Source organism: Nerophis ophidion, linkage group LG29, assembly GCF_033978795.1.
Source record: "Nerophis ophidion isolate RoL-2023_Sa linkage group LG29, RoL_Noph_v1.0, whole genome shotgun sequence".
NCBI lineage: Eukaryota > Metazoa > Chordata > Actinopteri > Syngnathiformes > Syngnathidae > Nerophis > Nerophis ophidion.
This window is the reverse complement of record NC_084639.1, coordinates 10,819,598-10,844,622: the sequence shown is the minus strand read 5'-3', so window position 1 is coordinate 10,844,622 and position 25,025 is coordinate 10,819,598. Positions and strand designations below refer to the sequence as shown.

The window sequence follows — 25,025 nt, the reverse complement described above, 5'->3', positions numbered from 1 at the left end:
AAAACAATCAACCGTAATGGCAAAGACACTCCATTATCTGCCAGATGTTGGGTGTCAAAAAGCTGCATGTCCACATCAGGGGAGTTGGCTTTATTGCCAACAAATCTCGCCTTTGCCTCAAAAATGTGCATGCTGTCATATTCCCGCATGGAAAAATGCCACATTTTGGATTGAGAGAATTTGCCAGTCAATTAGGACATTTTCATGAATAGATTTAGGAGCTTTTTGCACTGCAGTAGTACATTGGAGGATTTGTTCAGACAAAGACAGCATTGTCCGACCTGAAAACACAAACTTCTGTTAATATTCTCATTTATCCAGGTTTCTGTGTTCTGTTCAAGACTCTCTCATCCGAGCAGGCTCCGTCTGTTAATGTTCAAAAGCTAGTTAGGACAGCTGGCGTCTGAGGGGATGGTGTTGGATCCAAGTTTTTTAACCTCTAAGGTGGAGTTACGCCTCCATCAAGGATGGCTTGGTTGGTCATTAGGACAGAGTGGAGTGAGACCTCGTCCTCATCACTGACAAGTAACACCGTCCCCTCGGACGACATCTGTCCTACCTAGTCTTTGAGCAGGAACCGATCAAGGATGAGTGGCAAAACGCCTTAAGCAAACAAACTTGTTCTGCATTTTGTGTGATGCAAACATTAGAGAAGATAAACCAAAACTATTTGAGAGCATTTCTCTATGTACAAGGACTCTGTCAGGTAGAGGTCGGAGAATTAAAAAAAAAATAAAGGAAATTATAGATATATAATTTACATATATATATATATATATATATATATATATATATATATATATATATATATATATATGTGTATATATATGTGTGTGTGTGTGTGTATATATATATATATATATATATGTGTATATATATTTTTTTAATCCTATAAATATATATAATTTTTTTATCCTATATATAGTGTATATAATATATATATATATAGTATATGTATGTATATATAGTATATATATATAGTGTATACAATATATATATATAGTATATGAATGTATATATATATATTATATATGTATATTTATAATATATATATGTAGTGTATGTAACCATATATATACTGCATATATAATATATATATATGCTGTATATATATGTGTATATATGTCTTAATTGAATTATCCACAGAATAGTGCTCGATACCGTGGTAGAGCGCAATATATGTATGTGTGGGAAAAATCACAAGACTACCCCATCTCTACAGAACTGTTTCTTGAGGGGTTCCCTCAATCGTCAGGAGATTTCTGTAGGGATGAAGTAGTCTTGTGATTTTTCCCACACATACATATATATATATATATATATATATACACACATATATATATATATACATATATACATATAGTGTTTGTATGTATGTATGTGTATATACAAAACCCAAAACCAGTGAAGTTGGCACATTGTGTAAATGGTAAATAAAAACAGAATACGATGATTTGCAAATCCTTTTCAAGTTATATTCAATTGAATAGACTGCAAAGACAAGACATTTTTTTGCAAATTAGCATTAACTTAGAATTTAATAGCAACAACACATTGCAATTTGCAATGGGGCATTTGTGCCACTGTGTTACATGGCGTTTCCTTTTACCAACACTCTGTAAATGTTTGGCAACTGAGGACACCAATTTTTGAAGCTTTTAAAGTGGAATTCTTTCCCATTCTTGCTTGATGTACAGCTTAAGTTGTTCAACAGTCCGGGGTCTCCCTTGTGGTATTTTAGGCTTCATATTCCGCCACACATTTTCAATGGGAGACAGGTCTGGACTACAGGCAGGCCAGTCTAGTACCTATACTCTTTTACTATGAAGCCACACTGTTGTAACACGTGGCTTGGCATTGTCTTGCTGAAATAAGTAGTGGCGTCCATGATAACGTTGCTTGGATGGCAATATATGTTGCTCCAAAACCTGTATGTACCTTTCAGCATTAATGGTGCCTTCACAGATGTGTAAGTTACCCATGCCTTGGGCACTAATACACCCCCATACCATCACAGATGCTTTCTTTGGAACTTTGCGCCTATAACAGTCCGGATGGTTCTTTTCCTCCTTGGTCCGGACGACACAACATCCACAGTTTCCAAAAACAATTTGAAATGTGGACTCGTCAGACCACAGAAAGCTTTTCCACTTCGCATCAGTCCATCTTAGATGAGCTTGGGCCCAGTGAAGCCGGCGGCGTTTTTGGGTGTTGTTGATAAAAAGCTTTGGCTTTACATAGTAGAGTTTTAACTTGCACTTACAGATGTAGCAACGACCTGTAGTTACTGACAGTGGTTTTCTGAAGTGTTCCTGAGCCCGAGTGGTGATATCCTTTACACAGTGATGTCGGTTTTTTATGTAGTACCGCCTGAGGGACCAAAAGTCACGGCCTTGCCACTTACGTGCAGTGATTTCTCCAGATTCTCTGAACCTTTTGATGATATTACAGACCGTAGATGGTGAAATCATTAAATAGCTGGTTGATGAATGTTGTTCTTAGACAATTTCCCCTCGCATTTGTTGACAAAGCGGTGACCCTCGCCCCATCCTTCTTTGTGAATGACTGAGCATTTCATGGAAGCAGCTTTTATACCCAATCATGGCGCCCACCTGTTCCCAATGAGCCTGTTCATCTGTGGGATATTCCAAATAAGTGTTTGATGAGCATTCCTCAACTTTTTCAGTCTTTGTTGCCACTCGTGCCAGATATTCTGAAACATGTTGCAGACATCAAATGTCAAATGAGCTAATACTTGCAAAAAATAACAAAAGTTTTCCAGTTTGAACATTATATATCTTGTCTTTGCAACTTAATCAATTGAATATAGGTGGAAAATGATTTGTATTCTGTTTTAATTTACAATTTACACAACGTGCCAACTTCACTGGTTTTGAGTTTTGTATATAAATTGTCCCAAAGTGTAATGCTCGGGTCAAAACTAAAGAATTAAGTACAAAGACTATGAAGAACCACGGTCTCATTAAGATTATTGTTATGTATCCCAAGATATTTATTTCTAAGGAGTTATTTCCTGACCATTACATCATCTTGGATGGCTGAACCTCATGGATTGTGGTCTGACCATAAGCCCCTCCCTCCCATGCTGCGTGCTTGGACTGGCACCCCTTTTGTCTCTCAAAGAAGTGCTTCACAAAGCGTCCCAGCATGCTCCAGGGTTGTCCCCGTGCCCACAAACATGCCCGTCTTTTCTCTCCTGCTTTGGGATGCTCTGCACGCCTCCTCGCTCACATAGCACTCTCTCTTCCGCTGCCTGCCCCTTTGCTTTTTTAATGTCCTTTAATTGATATAGTTGTTGGAAGTAGGAAACCCGACATGCCGTAAATGCTCTAATTATAGCTCGGCCTGGCTTACATACACCGCAAAGAACACGGGGCTTTAATTGGACAGAGGTGCGATATAGTTTCAAACCGACAGCTGAGTAGAGACTGTACAGTGGGGCAAAAAAGTATTTAGTCCGCCACCGATTGTGCAAAGTCTCCCACTTAAAATGATGACAGAGGTCTGTAATTTTCATCATAGGTACACTTCAACTGTGAGAGACAGAATGTGAAAAAAAAATTCAGGAATTTTAAAGAATTTATTTGTAAATTATGATGGAAAACAAGTATATGGTCACTTCAAACGAGGAAGATCTCTGGCTCTCACAGACCTGTAACTTCTTCTTTAAGAAGCTCTTCTGTCCTGCACTCGTCACCTGTATTAATAGCACTTGTTTGAACTCGTTATCTGTATAAAAGACACCTGTCCACAGCCTCAAACAGTCAGACTCCAAACTCCACTATGGCCAAGACCAAAGAGCCGTCGAAGGACACCAGGAAAAGAATTGTAGACCTGCGCCAGACTGGGAAGACTGAATCTACAATAGGCAAGCAGCTTGGTGTGACAAAATCAACTGTGGGAGCAATTATCAGAAAATGGAAGACATACAAGACCACTGATAATCCCCCTAGATTTGGGGCTCAACGCAAAATCTCATCCCGGGGGGGTCAAAATGATCATGAGAACGGTGAGCAAAAGTCCCAGAACCACACGGGGGGACCTGGTGAATGACCTGCAGAGAGCTGTGACCAAAATAAAAAGGTTACCATCAGTAACACACTACGCCGACAGGGAATCAATTCCTGCAGTGCCTGACGTGTCCCCCTGCTTAAGCCAGTGCATGTCCAGGCCCGTCTGAAGTTTGCCAGAGAGTAACTGAGAGAATGTCATGTGGTCAGATGAAACCAAAATATAACTTTTCGGTATAAACTCAACTCTTCGTGTTTGGAGGAAGAAGAATACTGAGTTGCATCCCAAGAACACCATACCTACTGTGAAACATGGAGGCTGGAAACATAATGCTTTGGGGGTGTTTTTCTGCTAAGGGGACAGGACGATTGATCCGTGTTAAGGAAAGAATGAATGGGGCCATGTATCGTGAGATTTTGAGTCAAAACCAACTTCCATCAGTGAGAGCTTTGAATGGTTGATCAAATACTTATTTTCCACCATAATTTACAAATACATTCTTTAAAATTCCTACAATGTGAATTCCTGGATTTCTTTTTTTCACATTCTGTCTGTCACAGTTGAAGTGTACCTATGATGAAAAATACAGACCTCTGTCATCATTTTAAGTGGGAGAACTTGCACAATCGGTGGCTGACTAAATACTTTTTTGCCCCACTGTATTTATTACTAACCATACAAAATGGACTTCACGTGGAAGTGAAGTGGGAATTTATTTTATTTGGTGGCAACTAGTGCTTTTAATTTTTTATTTACTTAAACTCATGATGCAGGGAGTTGAATGTTGCGGCCACGTTTGTTACTGGACACGTTTTAATACGCTTTCTGCCTTGGAAACTTTCTATGTGTATGTAATATGCAAGTAAGATTATTTTATATCTAATTTTTTTAGACTGCAATGTAATGCAGGGTAAAGTAGACCAAAAATGTAACATAGTAGCAAGATCAAATGTAACATATGTAATATTTCCATATTATATATGCACTATATACTTTTGTGGAAGGGGGCGGGCGTGGCTTGCGGACCCGCAGCTTAGCGGGATGTGCCAGGACCGGTTGCGAGATCAGCGACAGGTGCGCAGACGGCCCACCTGGGCCTGCTTGTCTAATCACCTGTTGCTCTGTTAAAGGACAGCAGCCGGGGAGGAGAGTTGAGTTGGAGTTGCAGCGAGAGCGAGACAGACCAAACCAATCGCTGAAAAGCAAGACAATTTATTGAAAAATAAACGGTGCTTGGTGGTCCGAAGAACCCGGAGGGGAGAAACCTCTACAAATATATACTGATATGTTATATTAATATATCATGTTATAATATACACAATATATAGCAAATCCCAATTACCATGTACAATATTTAAGTATATGGAACAGCTGCAGCAAAAAAAAAAAAATGGCAGCATAAACTAAAGCGGGGGTCACCAACGTGGTGCCCGTAAGGACCAGATGAGTCGCTCGCTGACCTGTTCTAAAAATAGCTCAAATAGCAGCACTTACCAGTGAGCTGCCTCTATTTTTTTCAAATTGTATTTATTTACTAGCAAGCTGGTCTCGCTTTGCTCAACATTTTTAATTCTAAGAGAGACAAAACTCAAATAGAATTTGAAAATCCAAGAAAATATTTTAAAGACTTGGTCTTCACTTGTTTAAATAAATTCATTTATTTTTTTACATTGCTTCTTATAACTTTCAGAAAGACAATTTCAGAGAAAAAAAAATACAACCTTAAAAATGATTTTAGGATTTTTAAACACATATACCTTTTTACCTTTTAAATTCCTTCCTTCCTGTAAATTTAAATCAATGTTTAAGTAAAGTTTTTTTTTTTTTATTGTCAAGAATAATAAATACATTTTAATTTAATTCTTCATTTTAGCTTCTGTTTTTTCGACGAAGAATATTTTTGAAATATTTATACAAACTTATGATTAAAATTCAAAAAAATTATTCTGGCAAATTAGAACATCTGTAGAATCAAATTTAAATCTTATTTCAAAGTGTTTTGAATTTTTTTTTTTAAATTTTGTTCTGGAAAATCTAGAAGAAATAATGATTTGTCTTTGTTAGAAACATAGCTTGGTCCAATTTTTTATATATTCTAACAAAGTGCAGATTGGGTTTTAACCTATTTAAAACATGTCATCAAAATTCTAAAGTTAATCTTATGTGCGTAAGCGATGATGTTACAGACCTTGGATCCCCCAGGCGGTTCCGCATCATAAAGCGACATCAGTGTGTAAAAGGTATCACCACATGGGCACAGGAACACTTCAGAAAACCACTGTCGATCTCTACAGTTTGTCGCTACATCTGTAAATGCCGGTTAAAACTCTACTATGGCGTGGCGCAGTGGAAGAGTGGCCGTGCGCTACCCGAGGGTCCCTGGTTCAATCCCCACCTAGTACCAACCTTGTCACGTCCGTTGTGTCCTGAGCAAGACACTTCACCCTTGCTCCTGATGGGTGCTGGTTAGCGCCTTGCATGGCAGCTCCCTCCATCAGTGTGTGAATGGGTAAATGTGGAAGTAGTGTCAAAGCGCTTTGAGTACCTTGAAGGTAGAAAAGCGCTATACAAGTACAACCCATTTATCATTTATCAGGAAAAATTACTCATGATGTTCCATAAATTCTTTATTTGATTTTTTCAAAAAGATTCGAATTAGCTGGTTTTTCTATTAATTTTTTTTCGGTTGAATTTTGAATTTTAAAGAGTCGAAATTGAAGATAAAGAATGTTTCAAAATTTGATTTGAATTTTTTTCGTGTTTTCTCCTCTTTTAAACCGTTCAATGAAGTGTTTTTTTCACCATTTATTCTCTACAAAAAACCTTCCGTAAAAGGAAAAAAAATGTACGACAGAATGACAGACAGAAATACCCATTGTTTTTATATATATAGATTTATTTATTAAAAGGTAAATTGAGCAAATTGGCTATTTCTGGCAATTTATTTAAGTGTGTATCAAACTGGTAGCCCTTCGCATTAATCAGTCCCCAAGAAGTAGCTCTTGGTTTCAAAAAGGTTGGTGACGCCTGTAATAGACAGATTTCTTCTATTGCTGTATGGCGAGTGATTGTACAGCTGGATGGAGTGTTAATTTAAAAAGTATACATCAAGAGGTTGCCTACAGCCACAGCCGAAATGTTGCCAATGTGTTTTGACCAGGCGCTAATTAGGAGGGCTGTGCAGTCGTTTGCCCGAGTAGACACACCCTATCAGACACTGTGGTTAGTCGACGCCGAGGCCTTAATTGGAGCATTTAAGGCGGTATTCATGCTTGTGGGTGTCATCCTGCCTGAGATAACTAATCACCTCTTTACGCTTCCGATGTCATCCTCTCGCCGCCACAGTGAACCGCAGGGGATGTGCTACATCGAAACCTCCAACCTGGACGGAGAAACAAACCTCAAAATCCGACAGGTGAGTTCCCAAGATAGTGCCGTGGTACTCGTTGACGCTCAAGGGGTCAATCCGAACACTGCAGGGTCTCCAGGTGACCACCGACTTCAAGGACATCGACAGCCTGGCGCGTCTCTCCGGGCGGATGGAGTGCGAGTGCCCCAACCGCCATCTCTACGAGTTTGTGGGCAACATCCGACTCGACGGACACAGGTGGGCGCACGTGTGAAAAGCCCTGGTGTGACACGCAGGTCCACTTCTCGTAGCCGCTGGGGTCCATTAGTCCAGACTGGAAGGCACCTGGTCCGCTGAAATCCAATTAGTTTGTTTAAGGGGTGCATCACTGCGGGGAAAATGCATTTCCTTCCAAGGACTCGGTGCAGTTTTATGACATCTTTGATTTGATCTGATCAGTCAGGGGACTAAAAAGCTTTCATGAGTAAGCAACTTTCTTTTTTTTTGTGGGTTAATAGTGTTTTTGTGTCATTGTGTCTTTATTTACTTCATGTTTTATAATCTGGATTATTCACTCGCAAGGCTGGGAACTCTTAATAAAAATGAGCGACAGTAGAAGAATTTAGGCCTAGTGGTTCTCAAACTTAGTTTTACCGAACAGCCCGTGGTTCTCTAAGTAACACCAGTCAAATGCAGTAGCATAGTAGGCCTAAGTGTTCATTAAAAACAAGGCAACACATACATTTGATATTTTGGCCACTGTAACAATACACTAATTTTGAACAGTAAATTCTTAATTAAATTTGGCAACAATGGAAGGATTTAGGCCCTTGGTGCTACAAATACCGACAGTCAAACGCAGCAGCGTAAAAGCCCTAAGTATTCATTGAAGACAAGACAACACGTATATTTAATATTTTGCCCACAGTTTGAACAGTGAACTCTTAACTAAAATTAGCAACAGTGGAAGGATTTAGACCAGTGGTTCTCAAACTTTGTTTTACCAAACAGCCCTTGGTTCTCCGAGTACCAATAAGTCAAATGCAGTAGCGTAGTAGGCCCAAGTATTCATTAAAAAGAAGACAACAAGTATATTTATTATTCTGGCCACAGTTTGAACAGTAAACTCTTAACTAAAATTAGCAGCAGTGGAAGGATTTAGACCATTGGTTAACAAACTTGGTTTTACCAAACAGCCCAAGGTGCTCTAAGTAATAGTCAAATTCAGTAGAGTAGTAGGCCTAAGTAATCATTAAAAACAACGCAACAAGTATATTTAATACCTTGACCGCTGTAACATTACACACAGTTTGAACAGTACATTAGTGGAAGGATTTAGACCAGCTGTTCTCAAACTTTGTTTTACCAAACAGCCCTTGGTGCTCCAAGTACCAACAGTAAATTGCAGTAGCGTAGTAGGCCTAGGTATTCATTAAAAACAAGGCAACATGTTTATTTAATATTTTGGCCACTGTAACATTACACACAGTTTGAACAGTAAATTCTCAACTACAATTAGCCACAGATGAAGGATTTAGACCAGTGGTTCTCAAACTTTGTTTTACCAAAGAGTTGATTGAATGAAACTTTTATTGACCACTAAATGGTAACACCCGAATAAGTTTTTCAACTTGTTTAAGTTGGGCGTTAATCAATTCCTGGTAAACAACAGGAACAACAGTCAAATTCAGTAGCGTAGTAGGGCTAAGTATTCATTAAAAAACAAAGCAATAAGTACACAATATTTTGGAAACTCTTAACATTACACACACTTTGAACAGTTAACTCTTAACTAAAATTAGCTACAGTGGAAGGATTTACACCAGTGGTTCTCAAACTTGGTTTTACCAAACAGCCCAAGGTGCTCTAAGTAACAGTCAAATTCAGTAGAGTAGTAACCCTTAGTAATCATTAAAAACAAAGCAATAGGTATATTTAATACTTTGACGACTGTAACTTTACACACAGTTTGAACAGTACATTAGTGGAAGGATTTGGACCAGTGGTTCTCAAACTTTGTTTTACCAAACAGCCATTAGTGCTCCAAGTACCAACAGTCAAATGCAGTAGCGTAGTAGGCCGAAATATTCATTAAAAACAAGGCAATAAGTATATTTAATATTTTGGCCACTGTAACATTACACACAGTTTGAACAGTAAATTCTTAACTAAAATTAGCAACAGTGGAAGGATTGTTACCAGTGCTTCTCAAACTTTGTTTTACGAAACAGTCCGTGGTGCTCTAAAGATTGGTTGATTAATTGAAACTTTTATTAGTTGATTGCACAGTGCAGTACATATTCTCTACTAAATGGTAACACCCGAATAAGTTTTTCGACTTGTTTAGGTTGGGTCCACGTTAATCAATTCATGGTAAACAACAGGAACAACAGTCAAATTCAGTAGCGGAGTAGGCCTAAGTATTCATTAAAAAACAAAGCAACAAATATATAATATTTTGGCCACTGCAACATTACACACACTTTGAACAGTCAACTCTTAACTAAAATTAGCTACAGTGGTGGGATTTAGACCAGTGGTTCTCAAACTTTGCTTTACCAAACAGCCTGTGGTTCTCTAAGTAACAGTCAAATTCAGTAGCGTAGTAGGCCTAAGTAAATATTAAAAACAAGGCAACAAGTATATTTAATACTTTCCCTCCGGGTACTCCGGCTTCCTCCCACTTCCAAAGACATGCACCTGGGGATAGGTTGATTGGCAACACTAAATTGGCCCTAGTGTGTGAATGTGAGTGTGAATGTTGTCTGTCTATCTGTGTTGGCCCTGCGATGAGGTGGCGACTTGTCCAGGGTGTACCCCGCCTTCCGCCCGATTGTAGCTGAGATAGGCGCCAGCGCCCCCCGCGACCCCAATAGGGAATAAGCGGTAGAAAATGGATGGATGGATGGATGGATGGATGACCACTGTTACATTACACACATTTTGTACAGTACATTAGTGGAAGGATTTAGACCAGTGGTTCTCAAACTTTGTTTTACCAAACAGCCCTTGATGCTCCAAGTACCAACAGTCAAATGCAGTAGCGTAGTAGGCCTAAGTATGTATTAAAAACAAAGCAACACATATATTTAATATTTTGGCCACAGTTTGAACAGTAAACTCTTAACTAAAATTAGCAACAGTCGAAGGATTTAAACCAGTGGTTCTCAAACTTTATTTTACCATACAGCAATTGCTGCTCCAAGTAACAGTCAAATTCAGTAGCATAGTAGGCCTAAGTATCCATTTAAAACAAGGCAACACATGTATTTCATATTTTGGCCACTGTAACATTACACATAGTTTGAACAGTCAACTCTTTACTAAAATTAGCTACAGTGGAGGGATTTAGACCAGTGGTTCTCAAACTTTGTTTTACCAAACAGTCTGTGGTACTCCAAGTAACAGTCAAATTTAGTAGCGTAGTAGGCCTAAGTAATCATTAAAAACAAGGCAACACATATATTTCATATTTTGGCCACAGTAACAATACACACAGTTTGAACAGTACATTAGTGGAAGGATTTAGACCAGCTGTTCTCAAACTTTGTTTTACCAAACAGCTTGTGGTGCTCAAAGTAACAGTCAAATTTAGTAGCGTAATAGGCCTAAGTAATCATTAAAAACAAGGCAACAGGTATATTTAATACTTTGGCCACTGTAACATTACACACAGTTTGAACAGTACATTAGTGGAAGGATTTAGACCAGTTTTTCCTCAAACTTTGTTTTACCAAACAGCCATTGATGCTCCAAGTACCAGCAGTCAAATGCAGTAACGTAGTAGGTCTAAGTAATCATTAAAAACAAGGCAACAAGTATTTTTTATATTTTGGCCACTGAAACATTACATACAGTTTGAACAGTAAATTCTTAACTACAATTAGCTACAGTGGAAGGATTTAGACCAGTGGTTCTCAAACTTTGTTTTAACAAACAGTCCGTAGTGCTCTAAAGATTGATTGATTGATTGAAACTTTTATTAGTACATTGCACAGTGCAGTACATATTCTCTACTAAATGGTAACTCCCGAATAAGTTTTTCAACTTGTTTAAGTTGGGTCCACGTTAATCAATTCATGGTAAACAACAGGAACAACAGTCAAATTCAGTAGCGGAGTAGGCCTAAGTATTCATTAAAAACCAAAGCAACAAGTATATAATATTTCGGCCACTGTAACATTACACACACTTTGAACAGTCAACTCTTAACTAAAATGAGCTACAGTGGAGGGATTTAGACCAGTGGTTCTCAAACTTTATTTTACCAAACAGCCTGTGGTTCTCTAAGTAACAGTCGAATTCAGTAGCGTAGTAGGCCTAAGTAAACATTAAAAACAAGGCAACAAGTATATTTAATACTTTGACCACTGTAACATTACACACAGTTTGAACAGTACATTAGTGGAAGGATTTAGACCAGTTGTTCTCAAACTTTGTTTTACCAAACAGCCATTGATGCTCCAAGCACCAACAGTCAAATGCAGTAGCGTAGTAGGCCTAAGTAATCATTAAAAACAAGGCAACAAGTATATAGTGTTTTGGACATTATAACATTGCACACAGTTCGAACAGCAACAGTCAAATTCAGTAACGTAGTAGGCCTAAGTATTCATTAAAAACAAGGCAACAAGTATATTTAATATTTTGGCTACAGTAACATTACACACAGTTTGAACAGTAAATTCTTAAATAAAATTAGCGATAGTCAATCGCCAATTTTTGCCAAAATATTAAATATACGTGTTTCCTGGTTTTTAATGAATACTTAGTCCTAGTGGTTCTCAAACTTTGTTTGCCCTTCGTACTCCAAGTACCAACAGTCAAACGCAGTAACGTAGTAGGCCTAGGTATTCATTAAAAACAAGACAACACACATTTATTATTCTGGCCACAGTTTGAACTGTAAACTCATAACTAAAATTAACAGCAGTGGAAGGATTTAGACCAGTGGTTCTGAAACTTTATTTTACTAAACAGCCCTTGGTGCTCTAAGTAACAGTCAAATTCAGTAGCGTAGTAGGCCTAAGTAATCATTAAAAACAAAGCAACAAGTATATTTCATATTTTTACCACTGTAACATTACACACACAGTTTGAACTGTACATTAGTGGAAGGAAATAGACCAGTTTTGTCAAACTTTGTTTTACCAAACATCCCTTGGTGTTCCAAGCACCAACAGTCAAATGCAGTAGCGTAGTAGGCCTAGGTATTTATTAAAAACAAGGCAGCATGTATATTTAATATTTTGGCCACTGCAACATTACACACAGTTTGAACTGTCAATTCTTAACTAAAACTAGCGACAGTAGAAGGATTTAGACCAGTTATTCTCAAACTTTGTTTTACCAAACAGCCCGGAAATCAAACACTGTACTTTCATCAAGTGATTATTTAGCGTACCACTAGTAGAGTCACTGATTTCGATCCGTATTGTGCGTTCCGCTGCAGCACAGTGCCGCTGGGCCCGGACCAGATCTTACTGAGAGGAGCCCAGCTGAGGAACACACAGTGGGTGCACGGCGTTGTGGTCTACACAGGACACGACACCAAGCTCATGCAGGTACGAGACTTTTTGGATCGGACGTTTTTGAAGGACAATCTTTCACAAGTTGGACCGTTCCCAAGTCCCTGACGTCGCACGGTGGTGTATTGGACGTGCCGGACTTTGGAGCGTTTCAAAGTGCTTTTAGTTTTGTGCGTTAAATCAAATGAGCTGCTTTTTTTTTTTTTGCAAATAATCATTAATTTTAGAATTTGATGCCAGCAACACGTGACAAAGAAGTTGGGAAAGGTGGCAATAGATACTGATAAAGTTGAGAAATGCTCATCAAACACTTATTTGGAACATCCCGCAGGTGTGCAGGCTAATTGGGAACAGGTGGGTGCCATGATTGGGTATAAAAACAGCTTCCATGAAATGCTAAGTAATTCACAAACAAGGAAGGGGCGAGGGTCACCAATTTGTAAGCAAATCGTCGAACAGTTTTAGAACAACATTTCTCAACGAGATATTGGAAGGATTTTAGAGATTTTACCATCTACGGTCCGTAAAATCATCAAAAAGTTCAAAGAATCTAGAGAAATCATTGCACGTAAGCGACGATATTACGGACCGTTGATCCGTCAGGCTGTACTGCATCAAAAACAGTGTGTAAAGGGTATCACCACATGGGCTCAGGAACACTTCATAAAACCACTGTCAGTAACTACAGTTGGTTGCTACATCTGTAAGTGCAAGTTAAAATTCTACTATGCAAGGCAAAACCCATTTATCAACAACACCAAGGAATGCCGCTGGCTTGCCTGGACCCGCGCTCATCTAAGATGGACTGATGCAAAGTGGAAAAATGTTCTGTGGTATGACGAGTCCACATTTCAAATTATATTTGGAAACTGTGGATAAGGTGTCCTCCGGAACAAAGAGGAAAAGAACCATCCGGATTGTTATAGGTGCTAAGTTGAAAAGCCAGCATCTGTGATGGTATGGGGGTGTATTAGTGCCCAAGGCATGGGTAACTTACACATCTGTGAAGGCACCATTAATGCTGAAAGGTACATACAGGTTTTGGAGCAACATATGTTGTCATCCAAGCAACATTATCATGGACGCCCCTGCTTATTTCAGCAAGACAATGCCAAGCCACGTGTTACAACAGCGTGGTATGGTAGTAAAAGAGTGCGGGTACTTTCCTGGCCCGCCTGCAGTCCAGACCTGTCTCCCATCGAAAATGTGTGGCGCAATATGAAGCGTAAAATACGACAGCGGAGACCCCGGACTGTTGAACAACTGAAGCTCTACATAAAACAAGAATGAGAAAGACTTCCACTTTCAAAGCTTCAACAATTAGTTTCCTCAGTTCCCAAACGTTTATTGAGTGTTGTTAGAAGAAAAGGTGATGTAACACAGTGGTGAACATGCCCTTTCCCAACTACTTTGGCATGTGTTGCAGCCATGAAATTCTAAGTTAATTATTATTTGCAAAAAACAAAATAAAATTGATAAGTGTGAACATCAAATATCTTGTCTTTGTCGTGCATTCAACTGAATATGGGTTGAAAAGGATTTGCAAATCATTGTATTCTGTATATATTTACATCTAACACAATTTCCCAACTCATATGGAAACAGGGTTTGTATTTTGGTTATGTAAATGATAATGGAACCATCTATAAATGGCTGACAAAGTCTCCTAACTTGGCTTCTCATGACACTTATACATATTGCGTAATTTCCAATTGAAGACATTTCTCAAATTATTATTATTGTACATGATATTTTACTGTTAATATACTGTATTTTCCGGACTATAAGGCACACTTCAAATCCTTGTTTTTTCTCCCAAAAAAAAAAGTATTTAGTCAGCCACCGATTGTGCAAGTTCTCCCACTTAAAATGATGACAGAGGTCTGTAATTTTCATCATAGGTACACTTCAACTGTGACAGACAGAATGTGGGAAAAAATCCAGGAATTCACATTGTAGGAATTTTAAAGAATGTATTTGTAAATTATGGTGGAAAATAAGTATTCAGTCAACCATTCAAAGCTTTCACTGATGGAAAGCGGTTTTGGCTCAAATTCATTCATTCTTTCCTTAACACGGATCAATCGTCCTGTCCTCTTAGCAGAAAAACAGCCCCAAAGCATGATGTTTCCACCTCCATGCTTCACAGTAGGTATGGTGTTCTTGGGATGCAACTCAGTATTCTTCTTCCTCCAAACACGACGAGTTGAGTTTATACCAAAAACTTCTATTTTGGTTTCATCTGACCACATGACATTCTCCCAATCCTCTGCTGTATCATCCATGTATCCATTTTGGTATAACCTCAGCTCCTCGTGTTTGGAGGAAGAAGAATACTGAGTTTCATCCCACGCACACCACACCTACTGTGAAGCATGGGGGTGGAAACATCATGCTTTGGGGCTGTTTTTCTGCTAAGGGGACAGGACGATTGATCCGTGTTAAGGAAAGAATGAATGAATTTGAGCCAAAACCTCCTTCCATCAGTGAGAGCTTTGAATGGTTTACCGAATACTTATTTTCCACCATAATTTACAAATAAATTCTTTAAAATTCCTACAATGTCAATTTCTGGATTTCTTTTTCACATTCTGTCTCTCACAGTTGAAGTGTACCTATGATGAAAATTACAGACCTCTGTCATCATTTTAAGTGGGAGAACTTGCACAATCGGTGGCTGACTAAATACTTTCTTGCCCCACTGTATGTAAACTTTTGACAACTGTAGTATTTGGAGACTGATCCTCCTCCCTTTGCCTCGCCAGAACTCCACTCGGCCTCCGCTCAAGTTGTCCAACGTGGAGCGCATCACCAACTTCCAGATCCTGGTCCTGTTCGGCTGCCTGCTGGCCATCTCTCTGGTCTGCTCCGTGGGCCAGAGCGTCTGGAAGTACCGGTGCGGCAACGACGCCTGGTACATGGACCTCAACTGTAAGAGTCCGCCGCCGGCGCCGAGGCCGCACGCCGCCTCTCATTGCACATATTTGCCCTCACTTGTGTCCATATCAGCTTGTTGATTTTGCCGTTTTTAAGTTAAATGCTGGTATGTACCGTGTCTGTTTTTTTTTTTTTTTGTTAAGTTTCCTTCAGTTAACGATGTCTGGCATAACAAGTGAAATATGTGGCAATGTGGGAATTAGCAAAATTCCCGTTAATTGATGCGTAAGATATGTGTGACAAATGGTTGAATATCACTGCGCTGCTGTACTCTTTGGTTCCCTTTCTAACGTTGTCTTTTGATTTTTGTTGTTTTTTTTCTTTGTTGTCGTTTTTGAACAGCTCCAGGTAACAACCATTTAAAAGCCTTGGCCATCCGTGAATGACCTCCCCTTACTAACCCTTACTGAAGCTCTGCCTTTGCTAAGCAAATGAGGCCCCCCTACCCTCGCCCCCTATACGGTTGCCCAACTTTCTATGGATGAGCACATACCAGGGATCCAACGATAGGTTCTCCCCTCTAGTTATTTTCCGTGCCTGATGCAAACGGTGTCTCTCGTTTCCTCCATTTTTCATTTGATTTTTACGTTTTTTTTTTTGCCATCTTTCTTTAATGTGTGCCACGTGAAACACTTTGAGGCTCCCAAAGCTTCAGAGCCGACGAGCTCTGTCCCCGCCCTCGACGGGGTGGGGGGTCCTCCACCAGAAGCTCTTCGCGCCGGGAGGCTTCATGTATGCTTAAACAGCACATGTGGCGCAGGAGCTGACATTTTGTCACCTTTTCAAACCACGGAATGAGAAGCAAGGAGAGACATGCAAATCTAGGATGGTAGAGATGTTTCTAGCTAGACCCTATTCACGACATCGCCCTGTTGTAACCGATTTTTGAGTCGTACAGTATGTCCGCTTTTTGATTTTTTGGGCGAAGAACTAAAGCATGCGTGTTAAACTCCAAATTTGGCCCGCCGTGTGATTTCATTTGGCCCTTGAGGCAATAATAAATTCACATTAGAGCCGGCCCGCCGGTATTTTTCAGTGGCGGTGCCGCTGTATCACCGTATTCAACGCTGATTTTCAGACTTGCCAACCCTCCCGATTTTTCCAGGAGAATCCCGAATTTCAGTGCTCCCCCCCGAAAATCTCCCGGGGCAACCATTCTCCCGAATTTCCACCCGGACAACAATATTGGGGGCCAGAGCCGTGGGCCAAAGTTGAACAACTTAACATTTTAATAGGGACCCAAACAAGTTTTGCATTAAATATTGAACAAGCAAGGCTTATATAACTTTATAGTGACATGCAAAATCGAGTTTTGTTGGTAGCGGGGGTGTATATTGTAGCGTCCCGGAAGAGTTAGTGCTGCAAGGGGTTCTGGATATTTGTTCTGTTGTCTTTATGTTGTGTTACGCAGCGGATGTTCTCCCGAAATGTGTTTGTCATTCTTGTTTGTTGTGGGTTCACAGTGTGGTATAACAGTGTTAAAGTTGTTTATACGGCCACCCTCAGTGTGACCTGAATGGCTGTTGACCAAGTTTGCATTGCATTCACTTGTGTGTGTGTAGAAGCCTCATATATTACGTGAGTAGGCCGGCACGCTGTTTGTATGGAGGAAAAGGCGACGTGACGACAGGTTGTAGAGCATGGGTGTCAAACTCTGGCCCGCGGGCCAAATTTTGCCCGCCGTGTAATTTCATTTGGCCCTTGAGGCAATAATAAATTAACATTAGAGCCGGCCCGCCGGTACTATACAGTGGCGGTGCCGCTGTATCACCGTATTCAACGCTGATTTTCATACTTGCCAACCCTCCCGATTTTTCCAGGAGAATCCCGAATTTCAGTGCCCCCTTCGAAAATCTCCCGGGGCAACCATTCTCCCGAATTTCCACCGGACAACAATATTGGGGGCGTGCCTTAAAAGTACTGCTTTTAGCATCTTCTACAACAGGGGTGTCAAACTCAAATACAGAGTGGGCCAAAATTCTAAATTGAAAAAAGCCGCGGGCCAAAGTTGAACAACTTAACATTTTAATAGGGACCCAAACAAGTTTTGCATTGAATACTGAACAAGCAAGGCTTATATAACTTTATAGTGACATGCAAAATAAAGTTTTGTTGGTAGCGGGGGTGTATATTGTAGCGTCCCGGAAGAGTTAGTGCTGCAAGGGGTTCTCGATATTTGTTCTGTTGTGTTTATGTTGTGTTACGGTGCGGATGTTCTCCCGAAATGTGTTTGTCATTCTTGTTCGGTGTGGGTTCACAGTGTGGTGTAACAGTGTTAAAGTTGTTTATACGGCCACCCTCAGTGTGACCTGTATGGCTGTTGATCAAATTTGCCTTGCATTCACTTGTGTGTGTAGAAGCCTCATATATTACGTGAGTAGGCCGGCACGCTGTTTGTATGGAGGAAAAGCCGACGTGACGACAGGTTGTAGAGCATGGGTGTCAAACTCTGGCCCGCGGGCCAAATTTTGCCCGCCGTGTAATTTCATTTGGCCCTTGAGGCAATAATAAATTAACATTAGAGCCGGCCCGCCGGTATTATACAGTGGCGGTGCCGCTTTATCACCGTATTCAACGCTGATTTTCATACTTGCCAACCCTCCCGATTTTTCCAGGAGAATCCCGAATTTCAGTGCCCCCTTCGAAAATCTCCCGGGGCAACCATTCTCCCGAATTTCCACCGGACAACAATATTGGGGGCGTGCCTTAAAGGTACTGCTTTTAGCATCTTCTAAAACAGGGGTGTCAAACTCAAATACAGAGTGGGCCAAAATTCTAAATTGAAAAAAGCCGCGGGCCAAAGTTGAACAACTTAACATTTTAATAGGGACCCAAACAAGTTTTGCATTGAATATTGAACAAGCAAGGCTTACATAACTTTATAGTGACATGCAAAATTGAGTTTTGTTGGTAGCGGGGGTGTATATTGTAGCGTCCCGGAAGAGTTAGTGCTGCAAGGGGTTCTCGATATTTGTTCTGTTGTGTTACGGTGCGGATGTTCTCCCGAAATGTGTTTGTCATTCTTGTTTGGTGTGGGTTCACAGTGTGGTGTAACAGTGTTAAAGTTGTTTATACGGCCACCCTCAGTGTGACCTGTATGGCTGTTGATCAAATTTGCCTTGCATTCACTTGTGTGTGTAGAAGCCTCATATATTACGTGAGTAGGCCGGCACGCTGTTTGTATGGAGGAAAAGCCGACGTGACGACAGGTTGTAGAGCATGGGTGTCAAACTCTGGCCCGCGGGCCAAATTTTGCCCGCCGTGTAATTTCATTTGGCCCTTGAGGCAATAATAAATTAACATTAGAGCCGGCCCGCCGGTATTATACAGTGGCGGTGCCGCTTTATCACCGTATTCAACGCTGATTTTCATACTTGCCAACCCTCCCGATTTTTCCAGGAGAATCCCGAATTTCAGTGCCCCCTTCGAAAATCTCCCGGGGCAACCATTCTCCCGAATTTCCACCGGACAACAATATTGGGGGCGTGCCTTAAAGGTACTGCTTTTAGCATCTTCTAAAACAGGGGTGTCAAACTCAAATACAGAGTGGGCCAAAATTCTAAATTGAAAAAAGCCGCGGGCCAAAGTTGAACAACTTAACATTTTAATAGGGACCCAAACAAGTTTTGCATTGAATATTGAACAAGCAAGGCTTATATAACTTTATAGTGACATGCAAAATCGAGTTTTGTTGGTAGCGGGGGTGTATATTGTAGCGTCCCGGAAGAGTTAGTGCTGCAACGGGTTCTGGATATTTGTTCTGTTGTCTTTATGTTGTGTTACGGTGCGGATGTTCTCCCGAAATGTGTTTGTCATTCTTGTTTGGTATGGGTTCACAGTGTGGTGTAACAGTGTTAAAGTTGTTAATACGGCCACCCTCAGTGTGACCTGAATGGCTGTTGACCAAGTTTGCCTTGCATTCACTTGTGTGTGTAGAAGCCTCATATATTACGTGAGTAGGCCGGCTTCGCTGTTTGTATGGAGGAAAAGCCGACGTGACGACAGGTTGTAGAGCATGGGTGTCAAACTCTGGCCCGCGGGCCAAATTTGGCCCGGCGTGTAATTTCATTTGGCCCTTGAGGCAATAATAAATTAACATTAGAGCCGGCCCGCCGGTATTATACAGTGGCGGTGCCGCTGTATCACCGTATTCAACGCTGATTTTCAGACTTGCCAACCCTCCCGATTTTTCCAGGAGAATCCCGAATTTCAGTGCCCCCCCAGAAAATCTCCCGGGGCAACCATTCTCCCGAATTTCCACCGGACAACAATATTGGGGGCGTGCCTTAAAGGTACTGCTTTTATCATCTTCTAAAACATGGGTAGGGATCCTATGGCTCTAGAGTCAGATGTGGCTCTTTTGATGACTTCATCTGGCTCTCAGATAAATCTTAGCTGACATTGCTTAACACAGGGCTGTCCAACGTGCGGCCCGCGGGTCAATTTTTAACGGCCCCACAGCAAATTTTAAGAATACAATTAAAAAAAAAAACAAAAAAACATCAAAAGTGGTATAAAAGAGCAAACAGGTGAAATGTAACAAGAAATTGTTGCAATGCTTACTCTTATAACACAAAGCTGCCATGCAGGCTGTTTCTTTCTTTAAAAAATAATAATGAATCAAAATCAATGTCATTTTGAATTATTGACCTAATCAAGGCTTCGATTACATCACATTAAATATTCCGCTTTGAGATATTTTTGGGGGATAATGTTGCATATTTTGTGTTTTACCATATAAAAAACTGAGCTGTTTCTTTTTTAAAGAAGGGCCTAAAACAAACAAACAAAACATAAACAACAATAAAACTTAAAATTGACGGCTATATCTGAAGTTGATCGAGATTATTGTGCTAAAAGTAAACAGTAAAAAAAATGTATAATTTATTTTTTAACACTTTAATAAGTAGGACACATTTTGATCCCCAATTATTTTAGTGTGATTTGTTTTTAAGTGTCATTGCTCAAAAATAATGAATCAAAATCCAAAATAAAGGCTCCAATTATTATATATTCTCAAATATTCCACCTAAAAAAGTTATTGGGTGAAAATATTGCATATTTTCTGTTTTTTTTCTATTTTTTTTTCTAATGTTGATCTAGAGATTTAAAACGTGCATAATAATAAAAATTATAATACTGAATAATGACACATTTTTAATATTTTTTTTTGACCAAAACCCTTTGGGGTCCCCGGGATCATAACTGTGTGGAGGCCTAAATGTATATTTTTTATACATATATTGTATTGGTTTTTAAAATAAAAATTATGAAAATGGCCCCCGCTTGCTCTGATTTTTCAGTGTGCGGCCCTCAGTGGAAAAAGCTTGGACACCCCTGTCTTAACATGATAATTATGAATAATTCCGCTAGTAAGCACAGTGCTAAAAATACCGTTCAAAATATAAAACATTCTCATGCATTTTATCCATCCATCCGTTTTCTACCTAACTTGTTCAAGAAGTCGCATTAATGGTAAGAAGTATTTGATTTATTATTGGTTAACTTCAGAATAAGAATGTTATTAAAAAGAATAGGAGATTTATTATACTCTAAACATGTTGGTCTTACTTAAAAATGCACACATTTGGTTGTATTCAGTGTTAAAAAATATTATATGGCTCTCACGGAAATACATTTTAAAATATTTGGCTTTCATGGCTCTCTCAGGCTAAAAGGTTCCCGACCCATGCTCTACAACCTGTCGTCACGTCGGCTTTTCCTCCATACAAACAGCGTGCCGGCCTACTCACGTAATATATGATGCTTCTACACACACACAAGTGAATGCAAGGCAAACTTGGTCAACAGCCATACAGGTCACACTGAGGGTGGCCGTATAAACAACTTTAACACTGTTACTCCACACTGTGAACCCACTCCAAACAAGAATGACAAACACATTTCGGGAGAACATCCGCACCGTAACAAAACAGAACAAATACCCAGAACCCCTTGCAGCACTAACTCTTCCGGGACACTACAATATACACCCCCGCTACCAACAAAACTCAATTTTGCATGTCACTATAAAGTTATATAAATCTTGCTTGTTCAGTATTCAATGCAAAACTTGTTTGGGTCCCTATTAAAAGGTTAAGTTGATCAACTTTGGCCCACGGCTTTGTTCAGTTTAGAATTTTGGCCCGCTCTGTATTTGAGTTTGAAACCTCTTAACTAAAGCAACGGTTTCGCCTATGCCACGTTGAAATTGAGCATGTTGGTAAATGTACCGTATTTTCAGATTATAAATCGCTCCGGAGTATATAAACCCGTTTCCATATGAGTTGGGAAATTGTGTTAGACGTAAATATCAACGGAATACAATGATTTGCAAATCATTTTTAACACATATTTAGTTGAATATGCTACAAAGACAACATATTTGATGTTCAAACTCATAAACACTTTTTTTTTTTGCAAATAATCATTCAATTTGGAATTTGGTGCCAGCAACACGTGACAAAGAAGTAGGGAAAGGTGGCAATAAGTACTGATAAAGTTGAGAAATGCTCATCAAACACTTATTTGGAACATCCCACAGGTGTGCAGGCTAATTGGGAACAGGTGGGTGCCATGATTGGGTATAAAAACAGCTTCCGCGAAATGCTCAGTCATTCACAAACAAGGATGGGGCGATGGTCATCACTTTGTGAACAAATGCGTGAGCAAATTGTTTATGAACAACATTTCTCCACGGGCTATTGCAAGAAATTTAGGAATTTCACCATCTACAGTCCGTAATACCATCAAAAGGTTCAGAGAATCTGGAGAAATCACTGCATGTAAGCAATGATATAACAGACTTTCGTTCCCTCAGGCGGTACCGCATCAAAAAGCGACATCAGTTTGTAAAGGATATCACCACATGGGCTCAGGAGCACTTCAGAAAAAACACTGTCAGTAACTACAGTTGGTCGCTACATCTGTAAGTGCAAGTTAAAACTACTATGCAAAGCCAAAGCCATTTATCAACGACACCCAGAAACGCCGCCGGCTTCGCTGGGCCCGAGCTCAGCTAAGATTGACTGATGCAAAGTGGAAAAGTGTTCTGTGGTCTGACGAGTCCACATTTCAAATTATATTTGGAAACTGTGGACAAGGTGTCCTCCGGAACAAAGAGGAAAAGAACCATCAGGACTGTTCTAGATGCAAAGTGGAAAAGCCAGCATCTGTGATGGTATGGGGGTGTATTAGTGCCCAAGGCATGGGTAATTTACACATCTGTGAAGGCACCATTAATGCTGAAAGGTACATACAGGTTTTGGAGCAACATATGTTGCCATCCAAGCAACGTTATCATGGACGCCCCTGCTTATTTCAGCAAGACAATGCCAAGTCACTTGTTACAACAGCGTGGCTTCATAGTAAAATAGTGCGTGTACTAGACTGGCTTGCCTGTAGTCCAGACCTGTCTCCCATTGAAAATGTGTGGCGCATTATGAAGCCTAAAATACCACAATGGAGACCCCGGACTGTTGAACAACTTAAGCTGTACATAAAACAAGAATGAGAAAGAATTCCACCTGAAAAGCTTAAAAAATGTGTCTCCTTAGTTCCCAAAGGTTTATTGAGTGTTGTTCAAAGAAAAGGTGATGAAACACAGTGGTGAACATGCCCTTTCCCAACTACTTTGGCACGTGTTACAGCCATGAAATTCTAAGTTAATTATTATTTGCAAGAAAAAAATAAAGTTTGTGTGTTTGAACATCAAATATTTTGTCTTTGTAGTGCATTCAACTGAATATGGGTTGAAAAGGATTTGCAAAACATTGTATTCCATTTATATTTACATCTAACACAATTTCCCAACTCATATGGAAACGGGGTTTGTACGTCGCTTCGGCCGAAAATGCATAATAAAGAAGGAAAAAAACATATATATGTCGCACTGGAGTATAAGTCGCATTTTCGGGGGAAATTTATTTGATAAAATCCAACACCAAAAATAGACATTTGAAAAGCAATTTAAAATAAATAAAGAATAGTGAACAACAGGCTGAATAAGTGTAGGTTATATGATGCATAAATAACCAACTGAGAAGGTGCCTGGTATGTTAACGTAACATATTATGGTAAGAGTCATTCAAATACCAATAACATATAGAACATGCTATACGTTTACTAAACAATCTGTCACTCCTAATTGCTAAATCCGATAAAATCTTCTTCCTCGATGTCGCTTCTAAACAACTCTGCCAACTCCAAAGGTATGTGCCGCTTCCTCTTGTCGTTTTCTGCTCCATATTTCACTACATCCAGCTTGTAATCTGCAGTACATGATTTCCTTTTTAGTGCCATTTTTGTTCAGCCCTTCTCAGTTTTTATAAGTTACAGCCAACGATGAAATGATCCATTTTAATAACTACAGCAGTAGCATGTAGCATATAGCAGTTAGCATTCCAAGGCCCTCCCCCGCCGAATTCTTATTGGTTGACGTGTGTGTGTGACGATTGCTGACATTTTCTTCGTCTCTTCCGCGAATGAGATAAATAATATTATTTGATATTTTACGGTAATGTGTTAATAATTTTACACATAAGTCGCACTCCCGGCCAAACTATGTCAAAAAACTGCGACTTATAGTTTGAAAAATACGGTACTTGCGATGCCTACACCTGCCAAAAACAATATCCCCGTCTTTAAATTTGATTAGGGTGTGCAATTTTCCTCAAAGCTATGATACATTTGACAAAAACGGTAGTGCAGTAATCCCTCGTTTATCGCTGTTAATTGGTTCCGCGAGAAATGAATTTCCACAGAGTCGGAGTCACTAATTATAAAGCGAACTATTTTCATAGCTAGAGCATAAAAAAAACGTTTTTACTACCTTCTCAATATTTTTTCAACATTATGAGATCTCTCTACAGGTGAAATAACATCCTTTACATCCATCAATCAATCAACGTTTACTTAAATAGCACTAAATCACGAGTGTCTCAAAGGGCTGCACAAGCCACAACGACTTCCTCAGCTCAGATCCCGCATCAGGGCATGAAAAAATTCAACCCAATGGGATGTCAATGAGAAACCTTGGGGGGGGGCGCAGATGTGGGGACCCCCCCATTTTGGCTACAGGTGCAATGGACGTCCATTCAAGCAATGCTGTCTGAGGCTCAGCCAATCAGTGGCCACGATACTAAACAGCTCTGGTTGGTTTAGTGACTCTTCCAGTGAGC

At 39.8% G+C, this 25,025-nt stretch overlaps 1 protein-coding gene across 6 annotated transcripts in view; it reads left to right on the top strand.

Moving 5' to 3' along the window:
• LOC133546053 (phospholipid-transporting ATPase IA-like) overlaps positions 1 to 25,025 on the top strand; it is a 441,030-nt gene that overhangs the window by 121,268 nt on the left and 294,737 nt on the right. For all 6 annotated transcript variants that reach the window (XR_009804972.1, XM_061891880.1, XM_061891879.1 and 3 more), the window contains 4 exons: positions 7,378 to 7,447; positions 7,512 to 7,639; positions 12,834 to 12,945; positions 15,675 to 15,840. Coding sequence is in view for 5 of the 6 variants with exons in the window: in XM_061891880.1 (XP_061747864.1) it covers positions 7,378 to 7,447; positions 7,512 to 7,639; positions 12,834 to 12,945; positions 15,675 to 15,840 (476 nt within the window). In the remaining variant the exon portion in view is untranslated. The remainder of the gene's footprint in view (positions 1 to 7,377; positions 7,448 to 7,511; positions 7,640 to 12,833; positions 12,946 to 15,674; positions 15,841 to 25,025) is intronic.